The sequence below is a fragment of the Micromys minutus genome (genome assembly GCF_963924665.1).
Source record: "Micromys minutus genome assembly, chromosome: 10".
In the NCBI taxonomy this organism is placed as follows: domain Eukaryota; kingdom Metazoa; phylum Chordata; class Mammalia; order Rodentia; family Muridae; genus Micromys; species Micromys minutus.
This window is the reverse complement of record NC_137979.1, coordinates 14,501,265-14,523,570: the sequence shown is the minus strand read 5'-3', so window position 1 is coordinate 14,523,570 and position 22,306 is coordinate 14,501,265. Positions and strand designations below refer to the sequence as shown.

Below are 22,306 nucleotides of genomic sequence, written 5' to 3'. Positions count from 1 at the left end.
CTGTGCCCTGCCACATCCCACCCTTAGAGATGATAATCTTTTAAATATCACAGTTAGGATGAAACCTAGTGCAAATAAGTTATGAAACAGAGAGGCCTGTTGACTTAGTCCTTATATGTTATTTAGAATAAGTTGGTTTTCCCCCCCTTTGGTTTATTTTTTATTTTATTTTATTGGTAATTTTTTATTTTATTGTTTTGGTTTTTGGATTTTCGAGATAAGCTTTCTCTGTGTAACAGCCCTGGCTGTCTTGGAACTCCCTTTGTAGATCAACCTGGCTCTGAACTCACAGAGCTTCTTCACCTGCTTCTGTCTTCTGAGTGCTGAGATTAAAGAAGTGTGCCTCAACCACTACCTGGCTAGGATGGCTTTTTATAGAATCAAATAAAACTTATTAAGAATGACTTTTACTTCAATTATTTGTTGAGCTCCTGCCAAAGCCTCATATTCAGTTAGTAATTTGTGGATATTTCTGATCCAATAGCGTAGTTTAGAACACTAGCATCTTTGCTCAGGCTACTTTGGAACTGTACTGAGGAACTAGAGTAGCTGAACCTGGCCAAGTCTCTGGGCAGTTAACAGCCTTATTTTATCTAAAGGTTTTGCTTTGCTAGCCTACCTAATGCATGCCTCCAGTATTGTTATTTCTGCAAGTTGCATGTCTCTCCTTTAGTATTTAGATTGTTCCTAAATACTGTATAGTTCCGTGTCTGGGGCACTCTTCCAGACAGCATTTAAATGTTTACAGTTGAATTACATCTGTACGAAAACATGACAAATATTTTAATCACAACTTCACAAAACAGTTTATAGACTAAAAAACAGCTGATGTGTCTGTTTATATATAAATACCATCAGCTCATCATGACAAATCACTTGTAATTCCAGTACTTGAAGGTTAAGGCAAGGTGTTTTTTTTTCTCCCTCCCTCCCTCTCTCCCTCCCTCCCTCTCTCCCTTCCTCCCTCCCTCCCTGTCCTTCCTTCCTTCCTAAACAAGTTTGAAGCCATTTTGAATTACATACTCTGTTCTAAGCCAGCCTGTCCCACAGAGTAGGACCTTGTGCCAAAATAAATTAGCAAACCATACCACTAGCACCATTTCAAGGGAAGAAGAGATAGATGCTGGGACTAGATTAGGGCGTGTTTCACTTTTGCTGTGTGCTTTCCTTTGAGTATATTGTTGCTTTTTAGATGAGTTTGGTATAAGCAGTTATTGTAGGCACCCCCCTTTTCATTTATGCTTTAAAAATCCTTTAAAGCTTGGGCATACAAGGTTAGAAGTTCTAATGTAAATTTAACAAAATCTATTCAACCAAAATAGGTTCCTGCTTCTGTGCCACGAAGACAGTTTTCTTTTGTGCTTGTTTTACTACTTCTCTATACACAATGATTGGAACTGATGTGGTTAGAATCTTCCCAGTTTCTACCACTATTTTTAATGAAAGTTTCTACATATTTATAAATTATTTGAAATAGTAGACCAGCGAACTTTGAGTTTTTCATATAATATCATGTTAAATCCTCTAGGAAAAAAAGAATTTATTTGTTTGTATCCTTACACCGGCCAATCCTTTATACATCAGCCTCCTAAATATTGGGATTATAGGTGTGCACTGCCATAGGCTGTGTGAGCATCACCATTTTGATGGGTATCCTTTAACCTTTTCCATTGTGTTAGCCAAGTGAGATAGCTATGGCATTATATTGTGCTTTTCCAATGACTTAGATGTTAATGAAGGAAAAGCTCCTGGATAATAGCATGTGACTAGTTCTGGCTAATGCCCACAAGGGAACTGAGCCTGCACAGAAATCGTATTAGTGTATATAGGCGCAGGCCCTAAGTTACACTTTGAACAATTAGTTATACGTTGTTCTACAGAGACAGAAGTTCCAAAGCTTGGTTGTTGGAGAAATGAGGAGTGAAACGTTGTCTTGGTTTTCCTAAGTTTTCCCCAGCAGATGGTAGGCGGGGTCCTCCTGGCAGCAGCCTCTCACCTTCTGGTGGGATGCATTCGCACTGCCAGCCAGTTGTGCTCTCTGAGCTGCTTGGCAGAAGCAGCACTTCTCTGTTGGCTATCTTTTACTTTTGTTTTCTGAGAAAGTTTATTGATAAATCTTTCATAAGCTTATTAGTTCTATTTCCTCTTTTAAATTAATGGAAAACATGGCATCTAATCATTGATGATCATTGTTTCTTATTTCTAAAAGTGCCATACTATATAAAAGAACTACGTGTTCCTGTGATAATATGTATTTGAAACCAGTCGTGGGCTTTGACAATTGAAGAAGATCTAGCTGTAAGGTAGCCCAACTGTTAACATAGTATAATAACAAAAACATGAGCTTAGCTATTTAAAGAAGACTGATTGTTATTTTGCATGGTAATATTATCTATAAGAGACTCGGGAGGTGGTTCAGGGTAAGAATGCCTTCCTCCCTAAGATGGACCACCAACCTTCTGACCTTAGTTTGGTAGGTTCGGGGAACCTACAACACTGCTATGGGAGGTAAAGATGGGGATCATTTGGAAGCCTGAAGGCAGGCTATCCTCTAGTATGCAGCATGTCAGATAAAAAAAGAGGCCTTGTCTCAACAAGAGGGAAAGCAAGGACTCCTGAAAGCTGTCACCTGACCTTCACGTGCATTCTGTAACACATGTATATCAGCAATCACATACGTAATAAGCATAAACACACATACAATTTATAGTAAATAAAATTCAAAAAACAAATATATAAAATTAGCTGAAAGTTATTTGAATTAAAAGGAAGGTTTTCTTAGAAAAAGGTGTTTTATAGAAAACCTATATTTTTTCTATGTATCTGAAGTATCCAGTTTATATATATATATATATATATATGAGAGATAATTTTCCCAGCAGGAGAACATATAAGACCTAGGAATAGCCTTAACAAATGTGGTTGCTTATTTTTAATTCATTATTAATTCTCCTGTCCTTCATTTGTTCCTAAGTTTAGTGCAATCCAAATGAAAATACCAATGACATTTTGGGTAGGAAGTACACCAAATGACTTTAAATTTACTTGGTAATCTGAGTGTGCTGGCACAGATCTATAATCCCAGCACTTGTGAGGCTTATTTCTTTTTATTTTATGTACACTTGTGTTGTGCCTGCATGTATGTCTGTGTGAGGGTGTCAGATCCCCTGAAACTGGAGTTGCAGACAGCTGACAGTTGCCATATGGGTGCTGAGGATTTAACCTGGGTCCTTTGGAAGAGTCACTGGCACTGCTGAGCTGTCTCTCCAGTCCCCAAAAGCCTGTTTTAAAAAAAAATCAGTGAAACAAAAAAGCTGGAAGGATAAATGGATAAGATCAGGAAATGAGAAAAGCAATGACATAAGTGAGCATTTGTGCAGTTAGACGTTAACATGTCCTGCATCTAAGTGATTTGCGTTACATCTGAGTTACACTTTGTGCTTTTCTGGTTTGCAAAAGTTAATCACAGTATATCATCAATTTTAAAGTAAAGATTTAGATGGCATGATACCATATACCCATAATACGAGTATTTAGGAGATATAGGAGGATTTTTAGTTTTAGGCTGACGCCCACACCACCCCTCCCCTACCACACCCAAAAAGGAAGAAGAGAAAATTTTATATCTATATATTTGTTATTTTTAAAAACCTTATGTGTTAGAGTGTGTATACGAAGTGTACAGAGGCCAGAGATCAGCCTTGGGTGCCCACCTTGGGTTTCCTAGACTTTCTCAGAATTTCTTTCTAGTACTAACTACAGTTTCTTACTCCATGCTAAGCTGGCTGGCCAGAGAGAGTCCCAGTATTAGTTTGCCTCTACATCCCAACCTCCCGTTCCACTCCCACCCCTCAGCACTAGGAAACGTCACCACTCCTGGCTCTTTTGCGTGAATAGTCTCCTCATAGTTTGTGAGGATGTTACCAGCTGTAGTGCCTGCTCAGTCCTCTGTAGTGGTTTGACTGCAGTATTGGCATGCCATTGAAATAGGACATTTTAATGTGGAAAAAAGTTTCTTGTTAAGTAATTACTATTACTATTACAGTTATATTTATAGGTTTTTGTTTTTTTTTTTTTTTAACCTGTGAGGTTTTAGATAAGCTTTATTTATCTACATTTGTTTGAAAATACTTCTGTTTCTAATTTTACTTTTCTAAATATTAGGCAGTTAACATCCCCAAGTTAATTATAAGAATTGAAATTCTCAGAAAACTGACTTTGTAATTCAGGACAGACTTGAATTCACAGATTCACTTGATAATTCAGTGTTTGTCTGCTGTAATTTTATTTGCACGTCAAAGCACTTGATATTCCTTATGACCTTTTGTCCTTTAAAAGTAAAACTTGTCATTGAATTTCTGAGGGTTTTGAATCTGAGGGAAACATAACAGATTAAGATTTAGTAGAATTTCTTAATTCTGCAATTTTAGTCCTTGTTATTAGTATATAGATGGATCTGCCCTTGGATGGTGTGGGCTTGGTCCTTTCACAGTATTTTAATTTGGGGTTCTTCCCTTATTGTGATAACTTTAACTTTCATAGGAAAATCAGTCGCCTATATGCCTTATGCTGAGGTCAAACGTGCTCTAGAACAGGAATCACAGATGCACAGTACCGCAGCAAGGTCAGCCTCACCGTGTAGGCTCTCTCCAAGAGAAGTCAGTAAAGCCGCTTCCCAGCCTGATATGAGTGCAGCCCGCTATAGTGTCCCTCCAGGTAAATATTGCCTTTCTGCAGTGGCTGCCAGCCATCTACCCACAGGTGTTCCACGTGGTGTTTTAATCTCATGAGTGACTTGCTCTTCCAGGACATGTCTTTGCTGTCTTAGAGTGACGTTCTTGTTCCTTTGCATTTCATTGTCAGTTGTATTCAGACTCACTGTGCCGCTGGGAGATCTGTATAGACTGTGGTTGGCTTTTCTTTTAACAGTACAACTGTTTTGTAAAAATTCTTGAAATTTTTCCCCCTCAGAAATTCAAGTGTACTGTGAAAGCCAGAATCAGCAGGTATTTATCGAATTATGCAGCTACACAGAGGATTTATGCCAGGTTGTCAGCCAGGTCTCCTACTGTGTGAAGCAGCAGCTCTGGTCCTTGTTTCCATTGTAAGTTCAGAGGGTGATGAAGAAAGCCAAAGTCACTCATAACGATTGCCTCTGTTAAGCAGAGTAGTTGCTGAGAAATCAGCTTTGAATGCTGTAGTTTGAAATAAATGAATACATTTACCTCACAACCATTTGAGATTTGAGTATGCTCATTGAAAGAACTTTCAAAAGTGAAAATACTCATCTTTAGCTTCATCTGACATTTATAACTTAATTTGTGATCTAAAGATTCAGGAATGCTTACTGAGAAAGGTAGTAGCCTGTGGCATACTAGGAAATTGATCATTTTAAATTCTTTTTTTTCCTTTAAAAAGTCCTCCAACCTGCTCCACATCAAGTGATAACTAACCTTCCTGAAGGGGTTCGGCTTCCAACAACAAGACCAACCAGGCCACCACCTCCCCTCATCCCATCGTCTAAAACCACAGTGGCATCAGAAAAACCATCCTTTATAATGGGAGGGTCCATCTCACAGGTAAACTGCTTTTCTTTATAGCAGATTTCTGTTGAATATTATTTTGGTTAGCCCTTTATTTATTCTCACTAACTTATTAGTGTACTAATAAACAATCAGGTTTCTTCCTAGGCTGTCTTTTCTCTTATTTTCTGTGGCCATGTGTTTGGTCATCCTTACTTTCCTAGGACTCATATGAACAGGACCTTACTCTGTATTCTTTTGTTTGCCTTGTATCTCAGTGTAATGATTTTAGAGATCTAGTCAAGTCTCAGTGTGTACTTTGTATCCTTTTTAATGTTAAATACTCCTCCTGTGGAGGGAAACCTGAGGTGTTCTAAATTTAGGCTCCTTACAATTGGAGCTGCTGTGAGTACCTTTGTTCTGGTGTTTGGATTTTTTAAATGGTTAGGTAGACGTGAAGTTGATTTTTCAGATGTGATCCTATCATTCTATAACCAGCAGCACTGGAGAAGACTGAGGTTTCTGGTTTCATTCTTTGTTTCATGTATTATTGGTTTTCTTCCTTCCCATTTTAGGTGTACTTATTAGACCTATTGAGTATATTATACTCAGTAGGTATAATAAGTGAGATACACATTTAATTATTAGTACATTTATTGATTTCTCATGTGGAGATCGAGGACAATGCACGGGGATAGACTATCTCCTGTTACCATGTGGGTCTCAGGGATCACACTAGACTTTCTGTTTGGTGGCAAGCATTCTTCACTCACTGAGACATCTCGTCAGCCAGCACAGTTGCACATTTTGTGTTATATGGCGTGGCAACACTAGAAATCGTATAATTATCTCCCAGGGATATGATAGCTTCTTTTTTTCTATTTTTTTTTTTTTTTTTTTTTTTTTTTACTTGCTTAGTAGCTTTTGAGAACTGATTTGTAAAGTCTGTGTTATTTATGTGTGCTGACCGAACAGAGATTTCCTTAAATGATTTGGAACCAGAGTCCTTGCTGTTGGAGTTCTTTGTGTGTTGAGGTACGCCTTCATATTACCCTCAGTCCTTCTTTTTTTAAAAAAAATTTCTCCTTTGCAGGGTCTTATGTCAGCCATAGGTGAGAGCTCCTTAGGGTTTTGTTTAAGGCATGCATATAGCCTTGCACATACACACAACTTTCTGGTTCCAATGGATGTGTTGCAACTTTTCAAATATCTTCTGAACTCTTGCCATTTTCATTGATGTTCTTTTTGCATTTTTTAAGAGATATAAAATATTGTCAACAGTAGCTTACATTTTGAGCACCTTGTGCTAAATGCTTTACGTAATTTAATAAATTCGAAAAAGCTTTGAAAGCAAACTACTTGAAGTCAAACCTGGGCCCAGGTTGGCGCCTTGTGTTCTGCTAGACAGCTTTCCAGCCTGCCTTTGAAAGACCCCCACAGAGGGGAGACCCTCAGTCAAGTCTCAGGATTACACGACCCCCCCCCCCCCCAAGAACTCACGATAGATCGACCTTGCTGCAATTACATGAGGTTTCTCTGGAAACCTCCAGGCAGTTCTGCTATTGTAGAAAAGTCTCCAGGTAGCTCATCTCTTGGAGATCATAAACCCAGTCTCTTATTTTACATATTGATCCAGTCTTTTACTCCAGGCTTCCTTTTGATAATCCTATCAATCAGCATCCTGTTGTCACAGCCCCTTAATTCTTAGATGGCAGCAAGCACACGTTCTTTTTAACACTGCAAAAGCATTGAGAGCATAGACCTGAGAACTACCTGGCAGACCCATCCTGAGATTACCATTTCTACCACACCTTGGCCTAACCTTGCTCTGTCTCAGGCCAAACCTGAATTCTGTAATCTGTCTGCCTTTGTAGGCATTAAAAAAAAGAAAAATAGCTGGGTGGGATCTTCTGCAATTACCACTTCCTGAATTTCTTATTTCCTTCCTTAGTAACTTCCTGACAAGTTTGCTCACAGTGCCGCTGTTTTTGTTCTTTAGATTGTGAATCCCCGTATATAATTAATACTGCATCCTTATTTTTTGAGAAGTTGTATATTTTGAACACATTTTAAGAGTTCTTTTCCACAGCTTTAAGGGGCGTCCTGAAGGTCTCAGTATTTACCATCGTGCTGAGACATTGACCACACTCTGACCTCCCCATACTCCATGCGGTCTCTGATTATCATGGAGCAATTAACATTAACAGGGAGGAAGGAATGTAAAATATATACATTATTATATGAACAAACCTTACCTGCACAGCAGCCACCATCTCTCTTGGAGGTCATATCTCTTGGCTCATCCCAAGGGCAGGAACCATGTCATTCTCTCCCTAACTAGGCCATGGCAGACTTGGTTAATAAATATCTATATGTAGCATATGATATTGTTAGCATGCGTATTTTCTTCCCTTGTGTTTTCTAACTTCATAATCTATGCTAAAATTTTTCTTTTCAATTACCTTTTAAATTTTTGAGTGGCAAAGATACAGATTTTTTCATAGATAGAAATGTGAATATTTACTTTATTTTCAGGAAAGATAACACTTAGTCTTTTGACCCTTTTATTTCTTTTTAGGGAACTCCTGGCACATACTTGACTTCTCATAATCAGGCTTATACTCAAGAAGCAGCTAAGCCCTCAGTGGGGTCCATCTCTCTAGGGTTGCCACGGCAGCAGGAATCTTCCAAGTCAGGTCAGTGAGTGGCCACAGTTGTGTCACATCTATTTGGAGCATCATGCTCAGCCACCCAGTGGTCGGTCTTTTCATGGTTCTCTTTCTTTCGTCCATAGCTCCTTTGACCTACATCAAGCAGGAAGAATTTTCTCCACGAAGCCAAAACTCACAACCTGAGGGTTTATTGGTCAGAGCGCAGCATGAAGGTGTGGTCAGAGGTAATACTATATCCAGTTTAATAATTGTGTTAAACTTACTAAAGTAACTCATTAAAATTCTTTTGTGGGTACATCCTAAGTTGTGGTAACACTGATAACTTTAATGGCCTTGGATGTGTTATATAGACAAGTTTGGACTTGGATTCTCAGTCCTCCTTCTGCAGCCTCCGAAGTCGATTATAAGTATTCATGTATAGTAATACATTGATACAATAATACATTAATGCTGCAGCACAAACATTAGTGTGACAAACAGTACAGTCATTAATATATTTTAATGCCTAATTTCTTCAAGTTACTGATTTTTAAGTTTTTTGCTTCCATGTAAAAGTAAATTTAAAACTTTGAAATTTGATGGGCATATAGTACCACCAAAACAAAAACCAAAAAGCCCCACCAAACTCTGAAGTTATTTATGTCAGTATTTTTTAATAATATATTTATTTACTCCACTATTTCATATATTTATATAATGTATTTTGATCATTTCCCCAACACCAATCTTTCCCCCTCAACATGCTCCCTTCCAATTTCATGTTTTTGGCTACTGTTCTTTCTTTCTTTCTTTTTTTTTTTTTTAAAGCCTATAGTGCAATTATTGTTGCCTATATATGCATGTATATAGTGTCATCCACTAGATCATAGGCGGCCTACATATGGTTCTAGTCCCCTAATAAAAAACTGCTATCTTTCCCTAAACAACTATAAGCTACCAATAGTTCCTCCACTAGGGATAGGTCCTTATGAATCCACCCCACCCATCATCCATGTTAGGATTGTAACTGGCTTGACCCTTTTCAGGTCTTATGTGGGTAACCATAGCTGTTACGAGTTCATGCATGCAATAGCATGTCACAGCACTTCTCCCTGTACTCTGGTCTTTCTGCTCTGTCTTCCACATTACACTTTGAAACTTTGGGAGGGTATGGTGGTACAGGTGTGCCATTTAGGGCTTCACACTCAGTTATTCTTGGTAATTTGGACAGTTTTTGTATTCACTTCTGCCCATTGCACAAAGAAGCTTTTTTAACTAGGCTTGTGAACAATCTTTATCTGAGACATTTTATTAGAACATTTTTTTTTGTTATTTCTGCCCCCATGCTGCTGTGTGAGAACTGGTATTATGGAGTGGGGCTGTCAGGAAGAAGGTAATGATTTAGTGATGGTTTTGTTTTTATTCAGGCACTGCAGGAGCTGTCCAAGAAGGAAGTATAACTCGGGGAACTCCAACCAGCAAAATCTCAGTGGAGAGCATCTCATCCTTGCGGGGCTCAATTACCCAGGTCAGTGCTGACCATCATCTCTTGCTTGCTGACCAGTAGCTGTGAAAAAGCTAAACTTCTCGGGAGCTTTAGCTGTTACAGCAGAGCTGTTCCCTGGTTCTTGTTCATTGTGCTGTTATGAATCCAGCTCTCACTAATAATAAACCTCGGATCTGCAGGCTGTTTCCTTTCCTGCTATATTTTAATTCCAAGCCATTTATCTAGACTGTAGTTATTCAAGGTGTCACTACTCATTTGGAAGTTGACAAAAGAAACTTGCAGAAGATGTTCTAGTCCTTATGGTGTTCCTCGAAAAGCTTTGATCGTGTGCTTAGGTTAGATAGAAGCTTTAGAAGAAAACAGCTAAATGCTTGTTACTGCTCCTCGGAAAAACCTAATAGAAGCTTTAGAAGAAAACAGTCAAATGCTTGTTACTGCTCCTCGGAAAGAACGGTATATTTGTCATCTCAATATGTAAGCTGCTGTGTTCAAATTCAGTGATACACCAGAGATCAAATATATTTGAAGATAGACAGAATCCTAATTTTGATTAATGAAAAGTATTTCTTTTTCTAGCTAGATATTAATTTTAACTTGAAATGTAAAGCAGCTCCTTTTACATAAATGAAAAAAGTAGTGAAGTCCATACATATATTCTGCCTTTTAAAAACACCGATACAAGTGTTTGTATATTGTTACTAGCTTGTTCTTCTGTCCTATCCTTGTTGCCTAAGGTATCAGTACTAGTGGTGTGGGCCCCCAAACCATTATCATCAGTATCACTTGAGAAGTTGCTAGCCATAAATGCTTAAGCCTTGCGCTAGATTTACTGCATTCAGACCCTTGCGATGAGTTCCCAAAGTCTCCTGAGCCTTTGGTTGATTCTGATCAGGACATTGGGAGTCAGGATCCCTCTGTTAAGATAACCCCAGTTATGCATTTGCTATGGTTTATGTTCATTTGGAACATTAAATAAAGAGGAAGCCCATGTCTGTCTTTGCATATTTGGTCAAACTTTGCCATTTCAAAGTAAGTTAACACTTAAATGTAGACAGAAAAAAAAGATGTTATATTTATCTTTACATCTTTGTTACTGTCCCAGCATCCAACGTTTTGTTAGGAACGTAGTTTTAACTGGGTCAATTGATGCTTAATTGTGTCTATTTTAAAATTTGCTCATTTGGCATAGGGTGCATGTTGAGGATTCCCTGAAGTTTTCTACTGAACTTTCATCATGACTGGGTGTGACATTGCTTCTGTCACTCACCCTCTTGAAACATCTGTTTCAGACCATACTGCCTCAAGTTCTAGGGGTCTTCCAATTAGTAGAGACCCTATACAGGGGAGTGGGTTTGATCTGGTCCTCCTTTTCTTTACAGCCCAATCTACCCACAGCATTGTATAAGACAGAGTAAACAGTTTCCCTAAAAAGAAAGCCACAAAGACCCACTGTCAGGCTCATGGAGGACTGATGATGGGGGACTAAGATGATGTGTCTTGACTGAATATCACTATACAGGGTATCCAAGTTTTTCCTCCCCTTTTATTGATGACCAAAGCCAGAGTACTAACCACACAGGCAACTTGATAATCCACACTTGTTTTACTTTCATTACAATATGAAAGTTAAAGTACATCACATTTAAATTTAGTATTACTATTATTTTCTTTTGTAAAAATTAAACATTTACATGTAGACTTACAACATATTTCTTTTCTGAAAACTAAACTCCTCAATAGGGATTGCTAAGGGGTGTGGGGGACAAAGCTATTTTACCTCACATGCTGTAATCATCTCAAGCTCTCTGGGTAGTAGATTTGAAGGGTCAAGGTATGGGATTTGTTGATGTTTATAGAAGTGAAATGTCTTGTTTTTTCTTGTGTACTTTGCTTTATTTAAAGACTGACCTGACTCTCAGGTTCTATTTTCTACACATCTGTGTGTCTTCTAAGCATAAGTGATTGACTCTTGGGTGCTTGTGTTTGTTTTGATGATAGGGGACCCCAGCTCTGCCCCAGGCTGGCATACCAACAGAAGCTTTGGTGAAGGGACCTGTTTCCAGGATGCCTATTGAAGAAAGCAGTCCTGAGAAAGTCAGAGAGGAAGCTTCAACCAAAGGCCATGTTATCTATGAAGGCAAAAGTGGACATATCTTATCATATGATAGTAAGTATTATTTATTCACTGATGCCAGTCCTAGGACATGGACTGAAACATAAGCTCTGATTCTCTTACCTTCTAACTGTAGGTCAGTCAGTTTATCTCTTACCTTCTTACTATAGGTAAGTTTATTTTTGCAGACCTATTTTTTCCTTGTGAAAGGGGATCTGTTGTGAGAAATCAATTAGGACAGTTAAGAGTTGTGAGAGCGCAGAGCACAGGAGAAGTGTACTGTAATTAACAGTTGACATTGCCAGTGACCAGTCATTCCTTAACTTAGAAAAAGAATCTTCATTTAACTTAAATGGAATAGCTTTTATTTTAATTGGGTTTTTTTTTTTTTTTTTAGGTTTAAAAACTAAGAAATAACCTGATAAGAAAGATGAGAATGTTGGACTAAACTCCCTTTAGTAAAAATATATCTGTGCCTGTTCTTTGATCAAATCTAGCCATCTGTCTTTTCCTTTGAGTATATTTTCTAAGAATAACTAATATCTGCTATTGTCATCAGGCATAGGGCTGAGTTTGAGTTTTTTGACTACAACCTTGAAGTAGTCATTAGTGATATCTTTGTTTCTAACACAAAGAGATGAGCATAGTAACTGATGTGTAATCTACAATAGTCTTATTTCTTATTTTAACAGACCTAGCATAGATGGACATTTTACTTTGGGAAGAGGGAAAGAAGCTAGAAATCTGGATATCTCTCTTTTCCCCTTTTTTTCATATCCAGCATATTATTAAATCATTTAGATTGTTTCCTCAAGTTTCTGCAATCAATCCCTTATTCTACCTACAACCATTACTTTTTGTCTGGACAACTTAGGGTGTGCTAACTTCCTTGGAGTAATCATCATGCTTCCTGCTTCCCTTTCTGTGGCCTTAAAGGGTGACAGTACTGTCCCATGGTGTCAGCTCACTCCACAATCTTTTGCTTACCCCATACAGGTTTTTTTGATTGCTACTTTTCCTCTTAGCCCCAAACTTTTCTACCTAACTCCTATCTTCACATTGGCTGTATACTGAGCTGACAGATGTTCCTTTAGGGTAGCTTGCTCTGTCATTCTTGAGATACCTGAGCCTATTCCTTCTGCCTGTGCCATTGTGTCCTGTTTTCACACTGGACTTGAGTATGTCTTACTCGTCCGTCCTTCAGCTTGCCTTTGCTAGATGGACCTGGACAAGTCAAGTTTCACATCGGACAGTAAGGCCTACACATTTGTTAGGATTTGTGTGTATGTGCATATGTGTTCATACACATACGCACATGCTTACATGCCATGTGTCTTTTGCACAATTGCTGTTGGTTTCTTTGGAAGCCAGAAAAGGTCATCCTTTTGAGCTGGACTTACATTTCTTAACCTTATCTGGAAGCCTAACCTTTGCCTGGCACACAGGAGCCATTCAATTAATACTGCAGTGAACAAAAATGTTTTCATGGATCTTGTCTACACAAATGTTAGGTCAAGTTTTTGTTTGTTTTGGTTGGTTTGGGACAGAGTCGTACTATACAACCCTGTTTTACCTGGAACTTACTATGTATGTAGTAAACCAGGCTAGCTTTAAACTCATAATGATCCATCTGTCTCTGCTTCCTGAGTGCTGGGATCAAGTTGTTTTTATAAGACTAAAACTAAAATGACTTAGTTTACTGCACATTATAAATTGGCCTTGGGCTCTGAATAATTCTTGTTTCTATATTCTACAGATATTAAGAATGCCCGAGAAGGGACTCGGAGTCCAAGAACAGCTCATGAAATGAGTTTAAAAAGAAGCTATGAGTCAGTGGAAGGAAATATAAAGCAAGGCTTGTCGATGAGGGAGTCTCCTGTATCAGCTCCTTTAGAGGGTAAAACTACCTCAAGTGTTACTCAGATGCATTTAATTCTGTATAATAGTTTTGTTATATTGGGTCTAATCACTAGCATTTCTACTTGAAATTTATTAATATAATTTTAAATTTACATCATATCACTGTATGAATCATGTGGTACTTCAAAGTAGAAGGAAGAAAAGCTGTCTGAGGTGACTGTTAGTTTAGATGCTTTGGCTATTATTGTAGAATTGCCTCCTGATTCAATGAATCTAAGAATTTATACCCTGTGGGGGGGGATACAAAACTCATTTTCAGAATTCCCTTTTAATACATGAGGTAAAAATGATGTATGACAAATGGAGCAGGGACATAGATTTTATTTTTCCTTCAGCTGAACTTTCCCTAGAGTATTTCTCTGCACTTGTCTCTTCAACTGGAAATTAAAGGGTTATGTTCATCAGTGTAATCAAATTATAAGCCAGCATCCGACTTGATGCTGATGGTATTATGAATTCATGGATCAGTATGATTTGGTTTACTTTTAAGTCTTAGCCTGCCTCAGATAATTTAATCTAGTTAAAATATTCTGGACTAAGGAAGGCCTGTGTGACTTTTCTCAGACTTGTATTTTCTCTATTTAAAAACCAAAGCAAGACGTCATCTGTGGCTGGATAGGTGGCACAGTGGTAAAGAACACTTACTGCTCTTGCTGAGGACCCAGGTTTGATTCCCACCACCCACACAATGGCTGCAGTGATTTGCAGCTCCAGTTCCTGCATATCTGATGTTTCCTAGCTTCCATAGGGACTTTAGCCTACAAAGACTCACATACACATAAAGTAAAAATAAAATATCCTTTAAAAGTAAATGTATGTGATTATTTCTAAGTTTTAATTAGTATTTGTTAATGTGAAATGTGTGTCTGTTCCATGTTTTTACCCAAACCAGAAGTCACTGTAGTCTATTTCTCACTGTCAATAAATTAAAGAGTTAGGCCTTTGGGCCATACTGGCTAGCTTTGGAGTCCTTGGGATCTGTGCCCTCCAGCTTTTGGGTTCACAGATGCAGTCCACATGCATGCTAGATTGTTGTGATTCTGTAGCAGGTGCTTTACTCACGGCAGCTCCTGAAGACATATTGTAAAACTCCTTATTTAGGTATTATATTCATTTTGGGGGGGGTTGCAATGTCCATATTTTTCTCATTTTCCTTTCCTCCAGGTATATTTCATATTAATAGTGATTTATTAACTAAGATTATTTAGAGTTTAGATTCCCAGGAATGTTTTATTTATTTCTAATTGGAAACTTTGTAGTTTCTGTAATGTCTACACTAGTTCATACTCCTACCACCAGTGAGTAAGTGTTCTTTCTCATACGTTATCTTCAGCATTTCTTGTAATTGTTTTCTTTATGAAATTCACTCTGGCCGGGATGAGACAGAATATCAAAATAGCTTTAGTTTGCATTTCCTTTGTGGCTAAAGTATGTTGTATACTTAAAATATTGATTGAGACCTTGAGACCTCTCTATGAGCTCTCAGCCTATTTTTTGATTGAGTAGTTTAGGGTTTTTAGTTCTTTGTATAATCTAGATGATACTCTTCTTGAATGTATAGTCAGCAAAGGTTTTCTCCTTTCTCTGGCCTACTGCTTCACTTGTAATGGTTACCAGTGTCTTTTGTGGTATATATTTTAATTTGATGAGGGCCTATTTGTCACAATATTGGCTTTGTTTCCTTAGTAACCCAAGTCCTATTCAGAAACTCCTCGCCTGTGCTATATCTTGAAATCTCTTCTCTCCTTTTACCTCTAGCATTTTCAGAGGTTTAGGTCTTATATTTTGGTCTTTAACCATCTGGAGTGCTGATGTTTATGCCGGTTAGAGGTCTGTTCATCCATTCCCCAGCTTCCATCTTCCTCTGCTCACTATTTTTGTCACCTTTGTCAGAAATGAGGTGACCACAGCTCAATGGAGTTATGTCTTGGTCTTATGTTCTGTTTCATCACTCTACGCGTCTGTTTTTGAGCCAGTGCCATTTTGTTTGGGATTCACCCAAAGGACTTTATGGACTATTCCAGAGATATTTCCTCACCCGTGTGTATTGCTGCTCTCTTCCCACAATAAATAACAGAGAAGTGGAATCAGCCTAGATTTCCATCAGTAGATGAATGTGGTCCATATCACAGTCGACTTTTATTTGACCATAAAGAAAATTGAAATTAGGGAATTTAGGAAGATGTGTGGAACTTCAAAATATTAAGTGATAACCAGGGCTCAAAAAACAGTGCATGTTTTCTATCACGTGAATCTTCCAAATTTTTGTGTATATTTATCGATGTAGGAGTAAAAGAAATAGATTCTAGCACACAAGAGACCTTAAGGGGAAAATTATTCTACGCGAAGTTCTATAATTAAATCATAATAATTGTTATCTATGCTGTATTTAAAACCTAAAATGTAATGATAAGTTGAATTAACAATGATATTTATAAGATTTATTTTAAAGCTTTTTTAAATGCTGTTCAAATTCATGTCTAATTACAGTATAATTATAATTAGCAAGGCTTCTCTGTGCCAGGAGTTCTAGTCTACTGTTAATTACTTTAAGTGGGTAGAGGTGGGTATCTGGTAGGGCTTCACTGTCTAAATTGGTAAAGGGAAAGAAAGATGGTGGGATAAAAGGAAAAAAAAAAAAAAAACCCAGAAAAAAAAACAGAGGGTCTCACTCTCTGGTCCTGGCAGGTCTTGAACCCAATGTCTGACCCACACTGGCCTTAAGCTCAGACATTAGCCAGCCCATCTTTGCCTTCTGAGTGCTGGGATTAAAGGTGTGCACACCATGTATTAAGTCCAGCTAAATTTTTCTGTTTTAAACTAAAATATACCTTTCCTGGTCATTTTGTACTTGGGAAAAATGTTGTGGGAATGTACTTATGGGCAAGAGAATGACTCAGCAGCTGAGAACAGCTGCTCTTGCAGAGGACCCGGGCTCAGTTCCCACCACACGCACAGGCTCACCGTCATCTGTAGCTCCAGCATGCACATGGGGCACAGAAACTTAAAAATTATAGGTAAATAAACTTTAAAAATATTTCTAAATGAATTATATAACTATATATTAGTTATTTCTGATTTATTCCTTTTTGAACATTCATTCAGAGAGAATAATGAGAGTGAGTGTGCACATGCTGTGCAAATGTCGAGGACAGAAGATAACCTGCAGGAGTTAGCTCTCTCCTTCCACCATACAGGGCCTGGAGATTGAGTCCAGGTTATCTGGATTGGCAGCAAAGTTCCTTTATACACCCAGCCATCTCACCGTCCTTTGGATAGTGTCTGAATCGTGTACAATTACCCCTTCCTTCATAGAACTTTATCAAAATCATATTCTCTGTAGACAACATTCAGTACTGTAAGTTAACAATTGTTTAATAATTGGATTTAATTTAATTGTTTAATAACTGTATTTCTTTACTGTTTTGAAAGGTCTGATATGCCGAGCATTACCCAGGGGCAGCCCTCATTCTGACCTCAAAGAAAGAACTGTGCTGTCTGGTTCCATAATGCAGGGTACATGTGTTTTGCCCTTTTATTATAAATTGATTCACTGGCAAGGTAGTTTAATGTTAATTTTATGGAGTATTAAACCTACTTTTAAAGATATTTTACCCTTTGAAGTATTAAGTCTTAACTTTTCTCTTAGCTACATCATTTATCTGAAGGTTTTACTCACCTAATCTTTTAATATTAAGGTATCTTTATAAAAGCCATTCTGAAATTATTAATTTTGAGTAACTATAATACCAATGCCTACCTGAGGGAGGGGGGTCTGTTGTAGAAAATGAATGGCAGGGCTTTGCAACCATTAGAGAGCATTATTTAACAATTGTTTCCTGACCTCTTTCTAAAGGCACACCAAGAGCAACAGCCGAAAGCTTTGAGGATGGCCTTAAATACCCCAAGCAGATAAAAAGGGAAAGCCCTCCTATACGAGCATTTGAAGGTGCCATTACCAAAGGAAAACCATATGATGGTATCACCACCATCAAAGAAATGGGGCGCTCCATTCATGAAATTCCACGACAAGACATTCTAACTCAGGAAAGCCGAAAAACACCAGAAGTGGTTCAGAGCACGAGGCCAATAATTGAGGGTTCCATTTCCCAGGTAAGTAAATTATACCTCGTTTTCTGTCAGCAGTTCCACTTCAGAATGACATTTATGAAACAATTTTTAAAATACGACTCAGACTTCTTGGTAGAAAATCTTTCACATACACATCATCAGATTTTCTTGTATACAAATAATTTGGGGGTGTGTGTATATAAGGGTTCATGGGCTGATTGATGTCCCCACAGCAAAGTATAATTGCCATGAGGCAGATATAAACCTTAGAAGGAACAGTATCTAGATAACTTTGCTACCTGTAATGTTTGTTTCATTCCCCTTAGGGCACACCAATAAAATTTGACAACAACTCAGGTCAATCAGCTATCAAACACAATGTGAAGTCCTTAATCACAGGGCCTAGCAAACTACCCCGTGGAATGCTGGAAATTGTACCAGAGAACATAAAAGTAGTAGAACGGGGAAAATATGAGGATGTGAAAGCAGGCGAGCCAGTGCGACCCCGGCACACGTCAGTGGTGAGCTCTGGCCCCTCCGTTCTCAGGTCTACACTTCATGAAGCTCCCAAAGCCCAGTTGAGCCCGGGAATCTATGATGACAGCAGTGCTCGCAGGACTCCTGTGAGTTACCAGAACACCATATCCAGAGGCTCCCCCATGGTGAACAGAACTTCTGATGGTATGGTTTGTTACCTGGTCTGATTACTTCTGTAACCTTTTTTTTTTTTTTTTTTTTTTTGCCTCCAACAAATACAAATACCAAATCACTACCTCTAGGTGGACTCCAGATGCACAGGTTGTAAGGCTAGGGAAGCAGCCCAGTCAGTGATCCTCAGTCTGTCTCTAGAGCCACATGTCCAAGTTGGGGATGATGTCTGCTTATAATCTCAACACTGGGGGGGGGGGGGGGTTAGTGGGTGAGTTCTCTGGGGCTTAGTATGTACATTTTGAGATCTTACCAGTTTTCAATCATGGGCCATGTCTCAATTGTGGAATGCAAATCAGTTACACTGACTGTCAGATGTTTCCATTATAATTCATAATGGTAACAAAATTACAGCTATGAAGTAACAATAAAGATGATTTTATGGTTGGGGTCACAGCACTGGGAAGGTTGAGAAGCACTTCGTTAGCATTAGGTCACGTGGTGAAAAGCTGGAGGATGTCTTAGGGTGGCACAGCAAGCAGAGGAAAGGGAACTGCCCACAGAAGGACAAGGACTTGGCATCAGGCAGGATAGACCAGTAATACTTTATTTTGATACAGAATTCTTGTTTATGGCCATGTTTGTACCAGCAGGATTTCAGTTAATGGCTTTATAGCAGTTGGGAGTGGTGGTCCACACCTCTAATTCCCATACTTGGGAGGCAAGGCAGATGCAGAAGCAAGTTTAAGGTATACCAAGTTAGAAACTGGGTAAACTAAACAGAAGCATTTAATGATACTTGTATATTATGTATAAATTTAATATCAATGAATTTTTTCCTTCAGAATGTACAAGGTATATGGGGTTTAATAACCAACAGTGAAGAAATGCAAAAGTAAAGAATTAAGTAGGGCTGAAGAGATGGTTCTGCAGTTAACACTGGTGTCTCTTCCAGAGGACCTTGCTTATTCCCAGCACCTACGTGATAGCTAACAGCCACCAGTAACTCTAGTCCTGGGGCATCTGATACTCTTGTGACTTCTGAGAGCACTGCACACATGTAGTGCACAGACATACTACAGGGCAAATACGTGTGCGTGCGTACACACACATACACACAGAGGCACATAGACATTTCCACAAGGAGGTTGCTGCAAACTGCTGTAGTTGTGATAGGTGTGCAAGAGCCAGTTGGATCACTGAAAAATGAGTAGGGGGCGAGTGGATGTTTATGAGGTAAAGAATCACTGAAGGGCAAAATTTGGGGTAAATTTATGAATGATAGGTAGCAAAGAGTTTAGAAAACATGAGGAGAGAAGAATTTGAGATTTACTACAGGTGGGGCCAAAATAGATGTTATTTTGTTTTTTGGGTTTTAGTGTTAGTACCATGTAGGAAAAATGGTCACTTACTGTGGACTATGAGAAGATTAGTGAATTGTATGACCTTTCATGGTCTTATTTTTATTTTGGTTTTTCAACATGGGGTTTTTCTGTGTAGCCCTGGTTGTCCTGGACCAGACTGCCCTCAAACTCACAGAAATTGCCTGCCTCCTGAGCACTGGGATTGAAGTCATGTGCTACCACTCCCAGCTTACCTTTCAAGATCTTAACATGATTTGGTTTAGAACTGCTGCTATGCTCCAGAACCTCACAGTGGTCTCATTTTTCAAGACTCCTACTTGTTTTCACCTAGGATATACTACAAGAGTGAATTTTAAATGCTGGGGCATATGTTGAAGCTTTCTCAAGGATTTGTGGCATTGGTGCTTTGTTATTGCTGTTACAGTCTCTTCCAGCAAGTCTACCAGCCATGAAAGGAAATCGACTCTGACCCCAACCCAAAGAGAAAGTATACCAGCCAAGTCTCCAGTGCCCGGGGTGGATCCTGTTGTGAGTCACAGCCCATTTGATCCCCATCACAGGAGTAGCGCTGCAGGAGAGGTTTATCGGAGCCACCTTCCCACGCACTTGGATCCAGCCATACCCTTTCACAGGGCTTTGGATCCTGGTAAGCCCAATATTTAATGGCAATTTATAGCAAATAAATATTTTATCTTCATAACTGTTGAAGCTATAGACCACTGTACAAGCCATTGCAAATAGAATACCCCATGTTCCCCACACTCCAACGTAATAAAATATTAACAAAGCTTGAACTAAATCAGTAAAGGCCCGAAAAGCGTTGTTCTTTATTGCACTTGGTAAGTCTAATTGAAAAAGTGAGTTAATATGATGAATGAAGTATGCTAATTACAGCATAGTGTTCTGATTGAAGGTCAGTCAGTTCCTTTTTGTAAACAATTGATTAAATCTCACCATTATTTCTCTGTTATAAAAGAAATTCCCCATGCTTGTTAGCTTTGTTTGTTTGTTTTTAATGAAGGTATAGTTTAAAAATAATTAAGTGAAAAAACATGTCTAGACAGGTGGGATCGCAGTGCACACACATCTCTTATGATGTCATTGTAGCCCATGTCATGCTTTTTCATAAAACAATATGTCCTTGATGTAACCCTGTTCCCATGGACAATTTTTTAGAACATGACCCCTAGCCATGTGTTTGTTTAATCTGTAGCTTCTTCTCAGTACTGACAGAATCAAGCAGCTGTGGGAAATGGTGTTTAGCTCTTCAAACTTCAAATAATTGCATCTAGACCTTTATAGTAAAGTTTCCCATCCCCCTTTTTTTTTTCTTCAAACTTTTGCATTACTGAATGTTTGTATTCAGTTATTTTTACCTCTAGAGAAATAAAATTTCTATGTTAGAAATGGTTTCCACATGGATTCCCCCTGTTGTCAAAAAGGTCTTTAATTTTCAATCACAACTATCGTGTAATTCGGGTAAAAACATAATAAGGTTTCATGGTAATGTTGAAACAGAAGTATTGTAGAAATGTTCAGATGGCCTTCCCCTTCCCATTACATGTCTGGCATTAAAATAAGTTGATTTAGAGGATATGGCAGTGCATACCTTTAATCCCAGCACATGGGAGAAGGAGGGGGGTATAGGCAGGGGGAAATCTACAGAAGGAGTTCCAGGACCGTGCTACTGTTCAGAGAACATGTCTTGGGGGAAACGGAGTTAGATTTATAGTGCTCAAGTGTCAAGGTTTAAAACGAATCCTTGTACTCCCTGGAGTTGGGTGGAAGTGGCCTGTGCCCGGCAGGCAGTGTTTTCTTTTCACTCTGTCCAAAGATAACATTTAGCAAATTAATGTCATACACTCAGTACATTTTTTTCTTTCTTTCACTCAGCAGCTGCTGCTTACCTGTTTCAGAGACAGCTTTCACCAACCCCAGGATACCCAAGTCAGTACCAGCTTTATGCAATGGAGAATACAAGGCAGACAATCCTAAATGATTACATTACCTCACAGCAGATGCAAGTGAATTTGCGCCCTGATGTCTCCAGGGGACTGTCCCCACGAGAGCAGCCACTGGGTCTCCCTTATCCAGCTACAAGAGGTGTGTAGAATGTTGTCACATTTGCCAGTGCTTGTTAAATGAATGATGGAAAACCATAAAAGAAGTTTCCACTTGCCTGTGTAGACTTTTGCCCTTGAAAGCAAATAAAATAATATATTGAGATGAGATCTTATATTTTGAACATCAAAATAAGCTATTTAATTGTGGAAGTGTTTGAAGTCCATGTTTTCTTTAATATGTTCATACCTAATGTTCCCTCTGTAGATCTCAGCGTTTTCATATCTTGTTTAGTTTTAGAAAGGGTCTTAAGAAGCAGTGATAATTTTTTAAACCTTTTTGTTTATATTGAATGCAAATTATCAGTGTGTTATAAAGAGACAAAATGGAAACCCATGTATACTTCTGGAGTTAGGTGTCAGTTTATAGTAATGCCTAACAAAAAAACT

At 38.5% G+C, this 22,306-nt stretch overlaps 1 protein-coding gene across 24 annotated transcripts in view; it reads left to right on the top strand.

Moving 5' to 3' along the window:
* The window catches only part of NCOR1 (nuclear receptor corepressor 1), a 127,996-nt gene that overhangs the window by 86,080 nt on the left and 19,610 nt on the right, over nt 1-22,306 (top strand). For 10 of the 24 annotated variants that reach the window (XM_080923455.1, XM_080923443.1, XM_080923446.1 and 7 more), the window contains 12 exons: nt 4,543-4,716; nt 5,419-5,579; nt 8,101-8,218; nt 8,317-8,418; nt 9,601-9,701; nt 11,679-11,847; nt 13,550-13,690; nt 17,146-17,229; nt 17,570-17,826; nt 18,111-18,465; nt 20,221-20,442; nt 21,690-21,899. In XM_080923455.1, coding sequence (XP_080779581.1) covers nt 4,543-4,716; nt 5,419-5,579; nt 8,101-8,218; nt 8,317-8,418; nt 9,601-9,701; nt 11,679-11,847; nt 13,550-13,690; nt 17,146-17,229; nt 17,570-17,826; nt 18,111-18,465; nt 20,221-20,442; nt 21,690-21,899 — 2,094 coding nt within the window. The remainder of the gene's footprint in view (nt 1-4,542; nt 4,717-5,418; nt 5,580-8,100; nt 8,219-8,316; nt 8,419-9,600; nt 9,702-11,678; nt 11,848-13,549; nt 13,691-17,145; nt 17,230-17,569; nt 17,827-18,110; nt 18,466-20,220; nt 20,443-21,689; nt 21,900-22,306) is intronic. The other 14 variants (XM_080923441.1, XM_080923449.1, XM_080923439.1 and 11 more) reach the window with 3 other exon arrangements.